General features: G+C 47.7%; 2 protein-coding genes and 3 non-coding genes across 7 annotated transcripts; all 5 read left to right on the top strand.

The window, feature by feature from the left end:
- Positions 1-273: 273 nt before the first annotated feature.
- LOC4812122 (uncharacterized) lies at positions 274-3,151 on the top strand. The gene is made up of 2 exons (XM_001352755.4): positions 274-533; positions 2,479-3,151. Exons 1-2 carry the CDS (start codon positions 437-439, stop codon positions 2,733-2,735), a joined length of 354 nt encoding a protein of 117 aa, XP_001352791.2. The 5' UTR covers positions 274-436; the 3' UTR covers positions 2,736-3,151.
- Positions 3,152-4,975: 1,824 nt separating this feature from the next.
- On the top strand, positions 4,976-11,513 carry Sf3b3 (splicing factor 3b subunit 3). Of its 3 annotated transcripts, XM_001352756.4 has the most exons (11): positions 4,977-5,154; positions 5,436-5,701; positions 5,998-6,363; positions 6,598-7,072; positions 7,138-7,472; positions 8,101-8,408; positions 8,586-10,563; positions 10,751-10,809; positions 10,999-11,048; positions 11,228-11,292; positions 11,358-11,513. In XM_001352756.4, exons 2-7 carry the CDS (start codon positions 5,476-5,478, stop codon positions 10,560-10,562), a joined length of 3,687 nt encoding a protein of 1,228 aa, XP_001352792.1. In that variant the 5' UTR covers positions 4,977-5,154; positions 5,436-5,475; the 3' UTR covers position 10,563; positions 10,751-10,809; positions 10,999-11,048; positions 11,228-11,292; positions 11,358-11,513. The 3 variants fall into 3 exon arrangements, with proteins under 3 accessions (XP_015043860.1, XP_001352792.1, XP_015043858.1); XM_015188372.2 differs by lacking the exon at positions 4,977-5,154 and having other exon boundaries at positions 5,574-5,711; XM_015188374.2 differs by lacking the exons at positions 8,101-8,408; positions 8,586-10,563; positions 10,751-10,809; ... (1 more) ...; positions 11,228-11,292; positions 11,358-11,513 and adding an exon at positions 7,652-7,789 and having other exon boundaries at positions 4,976-5,154.
- LOC6900138 (small nucleolar RNA Me28S-Gm3113) lies at positions 10,599-10,680 on the top strand. Its single transcript, XR_053264.2, has one exon. It is a non-coding gene; the product is annotated as a small nucleolar RNA Me28S-Gm3113 (small nucleolar RNA).
- Positions 10,844-10,929, top strand: LOC6900139 (small nucleolar RNA Me28S-Gm3113). Its single transcript, XR_053265.2, has one exon. It is a non-coding gene; the product is annotated as a small nucleolar RNA Me28S-Gm3113 (small nucleolar RNA).
- LOC6900140 (small nucleolar RNA Me28S-Cm788) lies at positions 11,083-11,154 on the top strand. Its single transcript, XR_053266.2, has one exon. It is a non-coding gene; the product is annotated as a small nucleolar RNA Me28S-Cm788 (small nucleolar RNA).
- Positions 11,514-14,610: the final 3,097 nt, after the last annotated feature.

Here is a 14,610-nt window from a genome sequence, read left to right as displayed (position 1 = left end):
GATGGTGAGGGGTAAAAGCATTTCGCCGGATGACGGGTGATAGCGCTCCAAATACTTAACCGCAGACGGGCAGAGGCCGAGAGATTTATGGCTTTCGTCCAACTCTGGAATATCCCAAAAAAAAGCCCAAGAGATCTGGCCAAAGACGATCGAAAAGAAAACATGTGCTTCGCGAGAGCCGCAGACGAAGCCCCACCGCTGGAGAGAACCAGACGGATCTCTCTGCCTCTCTATGTCTCTCTCTCTGCGTCGGCCCATAAATATGAGTCGCTCTGGTCAGGTAGCCTCAGTTCGTGTCTGAATACCAGCCCGTGCACACAGCCTCTGAGAAAGCCTGAGATTTTTTTTGCTCGCCAATCGCGTCAAGAATCGCCAGTGAACGCCATACGAGAGTGGAATCCAGTCGAATCCCAGTTGAAAACCAAGAAATTCCAAAATGCATTCGGAAAAAGTTTGTGCCGCCTTCGCGCTCCTCGCCTGCCTCGCCCTCGTCGAAGCGGCCGTCTACAGCCAGCCCGCCATCTTTCATCCTGGTAGGTATTCGTGAAGGAGTTGGGATGGTTGGGATGGGTCCCTCAACAGTCTCTCGAGACGGTGGGAAAAGCCTCTGGCCATTTGAGATCAGTTTGTTTTCTAATCAAGTCTGTTTCGATCGTAAATTATGCAAAGTTTTTCTGAGACATGTGAAAAATTCCATTAGTTTTATGCTCCGTTCAACCCGTTCGGATCGTTGTTTATGGATTTTTCTAATTAAGTTTTCAATCAATTCTTCCCCATAAACGACCTTTGCCAGCGTTGAGAAACAATAAAAAGCCAAACAAAAAACATTGATATCAGTTGTCAGGCGACTTTTCTGATTGATTTACGACACGGACGAGGCCTAACATTACCTCATTTGGAGGTTACAGTGTCCTCGAGGGTTCTACAGAAGACCCAATCCCAGTCGCCATCCCATTCTAAAGAACTACTTTCGGCGAAACTTTGACGTCAGTTGTCAGATGGAATTTGACTGCTATTACGTTTTGTCGGACATGTGATTTATGGGAACCGATACAATCTGATATTTGGGTGCTTTCGCTGACGTCAACGTATGGGTATAAACAAAAGAAAACGATCGATTGTTTCAAACAACGCAAAAGGCGGACAAAACACACAAAAACAAAAATGAAAACAAAAACAAAAAGCATAGATAAATCGAAATTTGTCATCTTTTTGGCCCCCTTTTCGACTGTGTAGCAGCTACAGATACAGATACAGATATAAGTAGATACATAGATACGCAGATATGGATTTCGGTTTGGGATTTGGGTTTTTCGCATTTGCCAAAAATTAGCATAAGAAATGTGCTGATGGTGGGGTATTATTCAGGAGATCGGCTCATTTGCATCGCTATGCGGATTTGAGTTAGAAAAATTATCGCCTATCCATCGCTGGGCATTCAGCCATCCAGTAAGCCAGTCAGTCAGCCAGTCGGATCGGATATGTTGTATTTTCCTTCAGTATCCCCCCCCTCCCGTCTGGCTGAGTTATTCATACGTGAAGGTCGTCGGACGTCTTTGGCCCGTACCGGGACGGGGCGGGGGGGAAATTCTGGCATCTGGTTCATCCACGATTCACGATTTAAGATTCACGAGGAATTAGCGCCAGCCCAGTTCCCAGTTTAAAAATAGGCGATGAGTTCACGCGAGCCGCTCGGTTAATTGCACAATTGGGAGTGAGAAGGAGAAGGAGGAGGTTGTGGAGGAGGAGGAGGAGAATGGTAAATTAATGGCATGGCGAGTGTCATTAATCAAACTTACCTTTCTATTCGGCAATTTACGAGAGTATTTTTGAACCCAACAACTCAACAATTTCAGCCGCAGGCCATTCGTTATAAATAAAAGTACGAATACGAGTACGAGTACGAGTACGAGTACGCTCCATCGACGTCTGTCAGGTTTTATCAGGGGGCAGGGGTCTGAGAGAGACTTAAAAATAAGTATGGCCCAATCACGAGTTGCCTGCGGCTCGTATTTCAGATGTATTTATAACCAGACCTGGGCCCCTTCAGATCCAAACTCGGGTCTACTTCGAGTCGCACTTCATTGTGCCAATTTTCTTGTCGAATGACTGTCAAGTTTGTGTCTTGAGTCTTTCGTTCGATCCGCTTGGGCAAGTCACGGAGCGACAGGCACAGACTCCTACACACCAGGCGAGACCCTGCGGCCCATCTATATTGCATATTCACTGATGGAGGGGGTGGGGGAGATTGCACACGCTCGAACAGTATTTAAATTTTTCCAGGCACACAGCACAGAGCACAGAGCGATTTATAGCCACTTCCTCATAAACCGTAACTGCGACGGGGGACAGACAGCGCATAAATATTGTAAAATACATCGACGGGGGAAACAAAGAAGAAGAAGAAGAAGAGGACTTTAACCACTTCCGCTTTAACTTTTGCTAACCTTCCGCTCTCCATCTGGTCCTTTCTTGCAGCGCATCCCGGCAAGTGCTTCGACAAGTTCACCAGGCGAGCGATGCTGCCCGACAAGGAGTACAAGCCGAAGGGCATCTGCGCCAGCATGACGTGCAGCCTCGAGGCGCGGGAGATCAGTATCGAGACCTGTCCCTACGTCGAAGCCCCCGGCTGCGAGGAGCTGCCCGCAGACGTCAACTGGAGCTTCCCCAAGTGCTGTCCGCAGTTCAAGTGCGTCGACTTCAAGACCGGCAAGGAGTTTGTCGTCTCGCTGTAGATGCAGCATGTAGCATACAGCATGCAGCATGCCACCTGCCACCTTCCACCTGCCCCAGTCCCATCCCCCATCAGTCAGTTGAAACTGAAACGTGATTTTACATGAAATGTATTCGTAGATTCGTAGTGCCTCTGTGTGCCTGATTTTGAGTGAGAGCGAGCCCGAGTGAATGATTCATCTAACTTCTTAATTTATTTATTGTAATTTGTACATAACACCCAATCCAGTCCGCATAACCCCCTTGTCGGCATTGTCTTCATGTTTTCATGTGTGAACAGAATTGTAGTTTGTTTTGATTTATTCAAAAGTCCCTGTATGCGATATTTGCAAGTATGACTAACTTTAAACATAAATTGTTTAGTTCTTAAGGTTTTAATTAAAATAAAAACACGTACATATACATATCTACACATGCACATACATATGTTTGCTCTTTGGGATCGCGTCGGATGCCATGCCGTTGTCTGGATGGAAAGGCAGAGCAGCGTCATGTCCAAATATGAACATTTTTCTCCGCCGCTTACGAGTGTTTGCTCAGTCCACACGACTACTTCCACCCGTATTACGCGGACATCTGTTTTTGGACTTTGTCAACAAGAGCCGCCCGAGCGACAGCAACTGACTCATCTGCGGGGCATTCATGGCATTGGTAAACATGGCACAGTCCGCGCTTGAAACGCTCCAGAGGCGAGCACCAAATACGAGCAAAGGTTTATTGCTCGGGGAGTCCAACGGTTGCTGACTCTGCGCCTGATGCGACTGTTAAATTTTATTTTCATGTTTATAGTCCCAAGCGGAAATGCCTAATGCTATCGCGGAGCCCGCTATCGCCCATTGGGAAATGAGATAGTTCTGGAAATCTCTTCAATTTACTAGTATCTTAGAGCCATTTAAATAAACTTCTTGATTGATTTTTGAAAAGCTTTAAGTTGGCGCCACATTTTATTAACATATACATATGTAATTGCCGCGCAGCTCTAGCGACTATACAGTCGAAAGTATCTATTGTTTGCTGCAGGGTTTCTCTCTTCGAACATGTTCGATCAAACCCAAAGTCGATCGCTTTATGCTTTACACTTTACTTCTCCATGATGGCCAGAAAAGTCGAATTTAAACAAAAATAAGTTGACATCGAGAACAATTCAATTTTAATTAAAATCGTATTGCTGAGACGGTATATTTCTGAAACGCCCCGGCCTCTGTCCAGCACCTCTCTCCATACCTCATAATAATTTCTGATCAAGATTTTTTTTCCGATCACGGAACAACAACCACTTTCAATTTGGCAATCAAAGCCAAATGAGCAGTAAGCTACTTTTTATTTTTAATTTTTGCAAAAATACGTTGCATACTTTTGGGGATGTTCAAAAAACGGAGTCGAGGAATGACGGGGCATCTAAAATGATTTCCGATCATAGAGAGAGAACGTAAAACAATGGGTATGAAAATAAACTCCACGAAAATAATGAAACTTGAAGAATTTAAGCGCAGTTCAGGTGAAAGATTCGTAGTTTTTTTCTAAATAATGAGGAAGGATAGGATAGACATACAAAGAAAATTTAAAATTTAGTTCAAGAATTTCAACTGTTTGAATAAAGGGGGTTTAAGTGTTTGGTATATTGACGGTGTAGACAGTATATTTCTGAGTGTCAGACCGTATATTTGATCACCATGTCTAGCCTTCATCCCTGGCGAAATTTATAAGTATTTCCAGTATTTAAGACGCGCTATGGACCGGCATCCTCTTGTTGAATGCACCATTGTAGAAATCGTGTAGAAATGCTATTTAGCGCCATGTCCAGTCCACTAAATCGTGACCAGCATCGAATTCCTAATCGATTGATATCAAAATCTTAATTTTTTCACAAATGTCAGAAAAAATGCATGTCAAAGAGTGGATAGCGGATGTTTTTCACACTGGCGCCTCCATGGGGCTTATATGAAAATAAAACGGCCAAGCGTTCACATTTCTACTACAGATGTCGCTCTTGGTAATTACATAAAATTGTAGTTACAATGTGAAGCTGTTGCTCCTTTTTCAGTTTAAACCTTATTTTTGAAATAATCAAATAAAGATAAATACTTAAAATAAGCCAGTCTTGTAGGAAAGCTGAGGGCCCTAGCTAGCTAGTAATATTTTTTAAATAATTCGTCAGTATATTATGACGTATATTTTGGTATATTTCTGAGGGTCAGACCGTATATCTTATCGACAAAACCGCGGCCACACCGTTTTCTTCTTCTGGACACCGAAACAACATCGCTGTTCGTCCATTTTGTAGATTCTCTTTTCTCTTTGCCACCGAAACAAAGCAGTTGTGTTGTGTTGAAAATGAAGCCGGCAGAGTGATTGGTTAACAATTTAATCTGTTGGCATCGGTGTCGCAATGAGTAAAATCATCAATTAAAACGGGAAAAGGTAGCTATTGGCAGATTAAACTAATGATATTTCCTGATATTATGATAATTATGCACAAAGTATCTCCAGAAATCAGAAATGTCTGTGCTTTGGTCGCAAATTAAGGCGTGCTAAATTAACAAACAAATGCTGCTTACTAGCATCGTTAGGCGACACGAATACACCAACTGTGGCCATGGTTTTCAAAGCAGTACAAAATTACCAAAAATATCTTACAATATTCGAGCATTTTTTCACGGTGACTGTACCTAACCTCAAATGTACTTTGGACCTTCTTGCAGCTTTGGTTATTGAGTTGAGTGAAAATCCAAAAGCCCCATCATGTATCTGTACAATTTGACGCTGCAGAAGGGAACGGGCGTCACGCACGCCGTCCATGGCAACTTCTCTGGCGGCAAGCAGCAGGAGATACTCCTGTCACGTGGCAAGTCGCTGGAGCTGCTGCGGCCCGACTCGAACACCGGCAAGGTGCATACGCTGCTCTCGACGGAGATCTTCGGTTGCATACGCGCTCTGATGGCCTTCCGTCTGACGGGCGGAACAAAAGGTTGGTAAATGTAAGGAACAATTGTTGACTTAAACTCGTTAAATGTAACTGAAAGACGCACAAAACCCTATTGAGGCAACAACTCGTGTAGTTTGCCCCAGTAAGACCTTGTTAAACCCGTCTACGTGCGAGAGTAACCAAAAAGACTTGGCGTCGCATTTGCCATAACCCCAAACACATGGTATGGCGAACTGAAACTTCGAGTTACACCCGAAACCTAACCTCAAAATGGGGTCACCATCACAGCACTTCCGGTCCATTTCTAATTGGTCTTGCATCTCCTTCACTCTCATTAGATTATATCGTTGTGGGTTCTGATTCTGGCCGCATTGTCATTCTGGAGTACATGCCCGCCAAGAATGCATTGGAGAAAGTGCATCAGGAGACCTTTGGCAAGTCTGGCTGCCGTCGCATCGTGCCGGGCCAGTACTTTGCCATCGACCCCAAGGGTCGAGCCGTGATGATTGGCGCAGTGGAGAAGCAGAAGCTGGCCTACATCATGAATCGAGACACGCAGGCGCGCCTGACGATCTCATCTCCGCTTGAGGCGCACAAATCCAACACTTTGACCTATCACATGGTCGGTGTGGATGTTGGCTTTGACAATCCCATGTTTGCCTGCCTGGAGATCGACTACGAGGAGTCGGACTTGGATCCAACGGGTAAGCATCTTCCACTCTCTCCATCTCTCTTTCCCTATTAGCGCCTTAATTCTCAGGGTTTGTGGATTAACCCACCATCGACACCTGTCTGTACTTGGCGCCAGAGAAATTGTCGATCACTGAACCATTGGTGTTGCTGTAATTGCCTAGCCACACTTCACTGATTTGTGACCCACACTTGAAACTAATCTCCCGACTGAATATCGAACTAACAGATGTTTAATTTCCTTGCAGGCGACGCTGCACAGCGCACTCAGCAGACGCTCACATTTTACGAGCTGGACCTGGGCCTCAACCACGTGGTCCGCAAGTACTCGGAGCCTCTGGAGGAGCATGCCAATTTCTTGGTCTCTGTTCCTGGCGGCAATGATGGACCCTCTGGCGTGCTCATTTGCTCAGAGAACTACTTAACATACAAGAATCTCGGCGATCAGCACGATATACGTTGCCCGATCCCGCGTCGTCGCAACGACCTGGACGATCCCGAGCGTGGCATGATCTTCATTTGCTCGGCCACGCATCGCACCAAGAGCATGTACTTCTTTCTGCTGCAAACCGAGCAGGGGGACATCTTCAAAATCACCCTCGAGACCGACGATGATGTGGTGTCGGAGATCAAGCTCAAATATTTCGATACGGTGCCCCCAGCATCGGCCATGTGTGTGCTGAAGACGGGCTTCCTGTTCGTGGCCAGCGAATTCGGCAACCAGTAAGTGTGGAGTCTTGTGACCTATCTGGGGCTTCAGCTAATCGTTGCATTCTTCTTTTCTGCAGCTATCTCTACCAGATTGCTCATTTGGGCGATGATGATGATGAGCCAGAGTTCAGCTCGGCCATGCCCCTGGAGGAGGGCGAGACATTCTTCTTTGCGCCACGCACCTTGAAGAATCTTGTACTGGTGGATGAGTTGCCTTCGTTTGCACCGATCATTACCTCCCAGGTGGCTGATCTGGCGAATGAGGACACGCCCCAGTTGTACGTTTTGTGTGGCCGCGGTCCGCGCTCGACATTGCGCGTGCTGCGCCACGGCCTGGAGGTCTCCGAGATGGCCGTCTCCGAATTGCCCGGTAATCCCAATGCCGTTTGGACAGTGAAGAAACGAGCTGATGGTGAGTTTCGTATTCTGATGCTTCTCTCTCTAAGATTAAGACTCTAGAACGTAAGAATGAAGGATCGTTTCTCTAACTCAACTGGTGCATTGATGATGATATAGAATACGACTAGCTTTACACACACGTTTCCAAACAAGTCCCACAAGTTATCAACCACCAGTTCTCTCTTATTTCAGGCGCTTAAACACAGACGTCAGTCCGTCAACTGTTTTGTTGTGTGTGACTATCGAAAAAAGACAAAAAAGACCCGCTCTATAAAGCGAACACTTGTCGAGCTTATGTAAAATTATGTCTTGTCTTTTGTGAAACGATAGGTAAGGCAACATTTACACTGCAGCTCATAAGTCAACAGATACTACCTATACTACCCGAACTACTACAAAAAAACACTATTGTTAAATACCTTTAAGAACGTACCGTTGAACAGACGGACACGCACACACATTGAACATGATGCGATACTTATCAACCGTGTTTCAGCTGAATATCCATTGATTATAGCTTGATAAACTGATTATTCAATGCTGTCTGTCGTCTCCTAAGCTATGAATACCTCGTCTAGAGCTCCAATCGATCCCCCCATACTGATGTCCCAAGTTTTGTCTTGTTTTTGCCCTACTTTTAGACGAATTCGACGCCTACATCATTGTGTCCTTCGTGAACGCCACGCTGGTGCTCAGCATTGGTGAGACCGTCGAGGAAGTCACGGACAGCGGGTTCTTGGGCACCACGCCCACTCTCTGCTGCGCCGCCCTTGGGGACGACGCCCTGGTGCAGGTCTATCCAGACGGCATCCGTCACATTCGCTCCGATAAGCGCGTCAACGAGTGGAAGGCCCCCGGCAAGAAGTCCATCACCAAATGTGCCGTCAATCAGCGGCAGGTGGTCATCACGTTGTCTGGACGGGAACTGGTCTACTTTGAAATGGATCCGGTAAGCATTCGACGGAGAGAGGATACTGCTCTTACCATGCCCTGATGACAAGAACACGAAAAGAACAATCATGTTGAGACACTCTGTGTCCTGCAGTGCTGAGCTTTAGTTGCAAAATTCTTGGGCTTTTCGGATAATGTATGCACAAAGCTAATGATATGTCTCCTTTATTTGCAGACTGGCGAGCTAAATGAGTACACAGAACGCTCCGAAATGCCGGCAGAGATCATGTGCATGGCCCTGGGTACAGTGCCCGATGGCGAGCAACGCTCATGGTTCTTGGCCGTCGGACTGGCGGATAACACTGTGCGCATCCTCTCGTTGGATCCGAACAACTGCCTGACTCCCTGCTCCATGCAGGCCCTGCCTTCGCCGGCCGAGTCGCTTTGCTTGGTGGAAATGGGTCACACGGAGAGCACGACCAGTGCGGGAGCCCTGGATGACGATGCACCACCACAGCGCAGTGGCAGCAACAAGGGCACAATCTATCTGAACATTGGCCTGAGCAACGGAGTGCTGCTTCGGACAGTACTCGACCCGGTCTCTGGCGATCTGGCAGATACGCGAACGCGTTACCTGGGCTCTCGTCCCGTGAAACTGTTCCGCATCAAGATGCAGGGCGCCGAAGCAGTACTGGCCATGTCGAGTCGCTCCTGGCTGTCGTATTACCATCAGAATCGATTCCATTTGACGCCGCTCTCCTACGAGACACTGGAATATGCCTCGGGCTTCTCCAGCGAGCAGTGCAGCGAGGGCATTGTGGCGATCTCAACGAACACCTTGCGCATCTTGGCCCTGGAGAAGCTGGGAGCTGTCTTCAATCAAGTGGCGTTTCCCCTGCAGTTCACGCCGCGCACATTCGTCATTCATCCGGACACTGGGCGCATGCTGATCGCCGAGACGGACCACAATGCCTACACGGAGGACACGAAGAGTGCTCGCAAGGAGCAGATGGCCGAGGAGATGCGCAGTGCTGCTGGCGACGAGGAACGCGAACTGGCCAGAGAGATGGCGAATGCCTTCATCAATGAAGTGCTGCCCGAAGATGTTTTCTCGGCCCCCAAGGCAGGGCTGGGTCTGTGGGCCTCACAGATCCGCTGCCTGGACGCCATGCATGGCCAGACGATGTTCAGTGTGTCGCTGACCCAGAACGAGGCCATCATGTCGATGGCCATGGTCAAGTTCTCGGTGGCAGCCGATGGTCGCTACTATCTGGCCGTTGGCATTGCCAGGGATCTTCAGTTGAATCCGAGAATATCCCAGGGCGGCTGCCTGGACATCTACAAGATCGATCCCACGTGCTCCAGCCTGGAGTTCATGCATCGCACAGAGATCGATGAGATCCCTGGCGCACTGTGCGGCTTCCAGGGTCGCCTGCTGGCCGGATGTGGCCGAATGCTGCGCATCTATGATCTCGGAAAGAAGAAAATGCTCCGAAAGTGCGAGAACAAACACATTCCCTATCAGATCGTCAACATCCAGGCGATGGGTCATCGCGTCTACGTTTCGGATGTCCAGGAGTCGGTCTTCTTCCTGCGCTACCGTCGGGCGGAGAACCAGCTCATCATCTTTGCCGATGACACGCATCCCCGATGGGTGACGGCCACCACACTGCTGGACTACGACACCATTGCCATCGCTGACAAGTTTGGCAATTTGAGTATTCAGCGCCTACCCCATTCCGTGACTGACGACGTGGACGAGGACCCCACCGGCACCAAGTCGCTGTGGGATCGTGGACTCCTCTCAGGTGCCTCCCAAAAGTCGGAGAACATCTGCTCCTTCCACGTGGGCGAGATCATCATGTCGCTGCAGAAGGCCACCCTCATTCCTGGTGGGTCGGAGGCTCTCATCTATTCGACGCTCAACGGAACTGTTGGTGCCTTTGTGCCGTTCACCAGTCGCGAGGACTACGACTTCTTCCAGCACCTGGAGATGCACATGCGCAACGAGAATCCTCCGCTATGCGGCCGCGACCATCTCAGCTACCGCAGCTCCTACTATCCCGTGAAGAATGTGCTCGATGGCGACCTGTGCGAGCAGTACCTCTCCATTGAGGCGGCCAAGCAGAAGAGCATTGCCGGGGACATGTTCCGCACCCCGAATCAGATCTGCAAGAAGCTCGAGGACATACGCACGCGATATGCCTTCTAAGGTGAGTTTCCCCAAATGATTTTGATTGATTTTTGGTTGCGTTTTTGTGATGAGATAGCAATTACCTTGGGACACCTATGAAATGCCTTGATTAGTGTAAATTTTAACAACTGAACCAAAGATTTCTCATGCTTTCGATCCAATTCGATTTTGTATGAAATATTAATTTTATATTATTTGTTTTCCAGATGAATATGCAGCAGAAGTTGGGCAAGTCGTCGGTTGGAATGAATCCCTTGTGGAAAAGGTGCGTTTCTATTAATTTTAAGGACTTGGGGAATATTATTTCCAGGATGATTTACGATTTTACCTTGGGACACCTATGAAAGACCTGTGATTAGTGTAAAGTTATATTTAGCTGATAAAAACCAACTAAAGTTGGAATTACTGTACCATAGAATATCTTTATTTAACATTTGTGTTTATTTCTTTGCAGTTTTTGGCCAGAAGACACCACAAATGCCGCGAATCCTTAATGATTTTAAGGTGAGAATTGGCTTTAATTGAACAAAAAATACTCGTTCAATGATGATTTATTTACATATGTTAGACTAATGAAATAATTTGATTGTAAATTCACAACTGATGCAATAATCAATTATTTTATGAAGAATATCAAGTCCTGAAACACTTTATTAATCCTTGAACGTTCTTTGCCTTTACAGATTCCTCTCACATATTCGATTGATTGGCGATTCATAAATATAAATCTAAATATTTCATACCTTAGGTAAGTTGTTTAATTATGGACTTGAGCTGGAGCAAAACTAATTCTGGGACTCTCTTCTCTTGCAGTTTTTAATTCACAACAAAATCTACAACCACTAAACGACTGCCTATTTATACTAGTATTTAATTTAGTGCAAATTCAATATTTTGCACAACACCAATTACCCACTTTAGCATAGAAAGTAAATATTTTAAATAAAATACGCAAAATGAACAAAAGAATGTCAAACAATTTGTTGGGGTCTCGTCTCGTGCCGCCTCTGTCTTTGCGTCTGCGAAGTTTGATGTTGTTCGCGGCTCGGCTCGGCTCGGCCTTATTATGGCTGGTGGGGCCATTACCATGTGCCGGGCATTATCTTCTTGGCCTTGTTTGCTCTCCATTCCGCACTACGTGTGCCTGCGACTGCGCCTGCACATCGTCGTTCCCCGCTCAGCGGACGGCGAGTGGAATCCCGTTATGGCAACAAGCAGCAACAAGAAATGTCTGCTAAACGCCTCGTTCTGGGGCTGCAGTGCTTCTGTGACGCTTGTGGTATGTACGCAAAGCAAAATTGTTGTAATTTGTTATGTTTTGCAGCATAAGCACAGTAGTTATGCAAATTGTCGCTCGGCAGCAGAGCAGAGCAGAGCAGCGAGTCAGAGCCCCTTGGTGGTCGATCGCTTGCCAAACAAGTGGCCATGCGATGCAATGGAATACCATTCCAGGGGAATCAGAGTCAGCCTCGTTCCCATCCTGCAACAGCCACAGCCACAGCCAGTGCCACAGCCACAGCGACAGCCAGTGGCAGTTGCATCTGTGCTATGCCATCTGGTTAAACGATTTATTAACTTCATTTCTAGATCATTAGATCGCATAACACGGACATTCATCACTTGGCACTGGTTTTTTGTGCTCTTTCTTCTTGGTGAGGCTGCTGCTGGTGCGGCACGGCACGACACGCAAGCGCAATCTCTAGTCAGCATCTACGCATGCAATTCGCGCCACATGTTGCAGCCAACGATCTGCAGCGGCGATAAGGACAATCAACGCTTGGCGCAAACACTTGGCACCAGCCACGGCCACAGCCCTGCAACATCAAAAGCAACAGCAACTCCAGCCACGCCCAGCGCCACGGAGCCATCCAGGGGGAGAGCAAAGGGGCAATTCTGGGGCAGATGAGTAGATGGTCAGCTGGCGATAAGACAATGGCCAAGACCCAGCAGCCAGCCGCCAGCAGCCAGCAGCCAGCTCTGGCCTTTTGTTGTGGGGCGTGTTTTCTGGGCCGCGCGCATTCGGTGCTCGTGTACTCGTATCATTGTTTGGGGCGATCGCAATCTGCTGGCCAGAGATCGTGGAATCAGAATCTTTAGTCTGTGGCCAGACAGACCCCTAGCCCTCGCCCTCGCCCTCGTCCTCGCCCTCATCCTCGTAGATGCTTATCACATGGCGTCGCTCAAATGCCTTGCGTGATAAAATTTCGCATGAACTGCTCCACGACTACGATGGGATGTGGATGTAGATGTGGATGTGGATGGGGCCACATGGGTGTTAACGCTGCAACTTTTCAGCTGTCCACGATCTGCGTTTGCGTGTAAGAATTTTCTGCGAAATTTTGCTGAACACGCTGAGATTTTAATCAGATGTCTGGAAAAAGGGGACTGCAACTATGGTCGGGGATGGGATAGGATCTGTGGCCGGTGGATAGTGTGTGCGGATTGCCAGGCCGACCGACACTTTCGCTGTGAATTAAATGCTCATTTTCGCTGAACGCTGAACGCCGAGCGCCGAGGTGCTTTTCCAGTCACGTCTTTTCACAGTTAGCAACTTTATTAAAACTAACGGGCATGGTAAATAATTAAAACGCAGCTTAAGAAAGAGGGGGCACAAGCGGAATCGCAAATTGCTTACCATGTAATAAATAGAATCATCAGGCATCAGCCAGCCGCTGGGGGCAGCGGATGGGAGGGCCTCATCCACATACACATCATCATCATCATCACCACCAGAGGCAGCAGGAGCAGCGGCAGCCGCAGCAGCAGCATTATTTTAATTCACTTAGCATCGCTGACGTTGGTTTTGGCCATGTCTTCGGCCTGGCTGGGGCTGCTCCTCCCTGCCCTCCACTCTACTGCCACTGCCACTCCACTCCGCATAGACAGAGATGTGAGCTTGAGCTTGAGCCGGTTGCTGGCAGCTCGACAAACCAATTATAAAGCGTAGATTTTGATGTGCACGTGTTGGGAGACGGAGATGGCAACGAGAGAGATAGAGATAGAGAAAGCGATCTCTAACCCGAAGCGGGTATATCCAATTTGATCAGCGGCCAATTAGGGCGGCGTTGTATTGGCCACGATCTTCCAGAGCTCCAGGAGGGGGATGTGACTTGAAAATTATCTTCGAGATCAATGCGGAAATATAGAAATTGAATTCTGATCTTTTTCGGGGTAAAAGTTCTTAAATCCCTTCTACATGACAGAAGATTGGAAGAACAAAAGGCATATAGTACGATCCAGAAAGTGGCTTGAAGAAAAGCATCTCTTAAGCCGCCATCAATCGTTGATCCTTGATCTTTAATCTTTTGGTTAGAGCCTTCCACAGGTCGCATATGAGCGGTGAAACACTGCCTCTTTCAGTTAATCCCCCAGTGGGGACCCAAGGAGGGAAGAGTGACACTCACATAAGCGGCAGAAGAGTCAAGTCCACAACTGTTGATTGCTGTCAGCAGTCTTTCCCCTCGATTCGTAGTCGTTGCTGCCACAGTTGTTGCCTGTTCTGGTTGTTGTTGCCATTGCCATTGCCGTGGCCGGTGCTTGGGTCTGGGCTCTGGGTTCTGCGCTCTGGGCTCTGGGGTCTGACCCCATTCAATGTCATTAACTCGGTCCAAGGTCTGTTTGTGTGCTTTTTTGGCTTTTGGCTGGCACCAAAGACTCTGGCAATTTTCGCATAATTGGCTGAAAATTATGAAATGCTGCGAGGGCTGTGCCCCAGCACTGTCGCTGGTGACTACTCCCTCCCAGCTGGTGGTTGTGGTTGCATCTTCATTCGTTGTCTACTGAACTCATTTGAACTCTGTGCCTGTTACCTCCTCGCTCTCAAGTTGTCAGCACTCGGATCCGAGTGGTTTCCAAGCGGTGCCCTGAGGGCAGAACGATGTCTTCATGGCTCTCGAAATGGGTTTGGCCCGGCCTGGGTCTCGCTGCCTTCCTTTCACTCCGATCTGCAATCTCTCGGATCTGGGAATCTCGGACAAACCTCAACTGTAAACGTTTCAGTCACTTAGTCAGCAATCTGTTGCATCTAATTGTCTCTGCAACAAATTACTCAATTCCAGCCAGATGT

Source organism: Drosophila pseudoobscura, chromosome X (assembly GCF_009870125.1).
Source record: "Drosophila pseudoobscura strain MV-25-SWS-2005 chromosome X, UCI_Dpse_MV25, whole genome shotgun sequence".
NCBI lineage: Eukaryota > Metazoa > Arthropoda > Insecta > Diptera > Drosophilidae > Drosophila > Drosophila pseudoobscura.
This window is presented reverse-complemented; position numbering and strand designations above follow the sequence as displayed.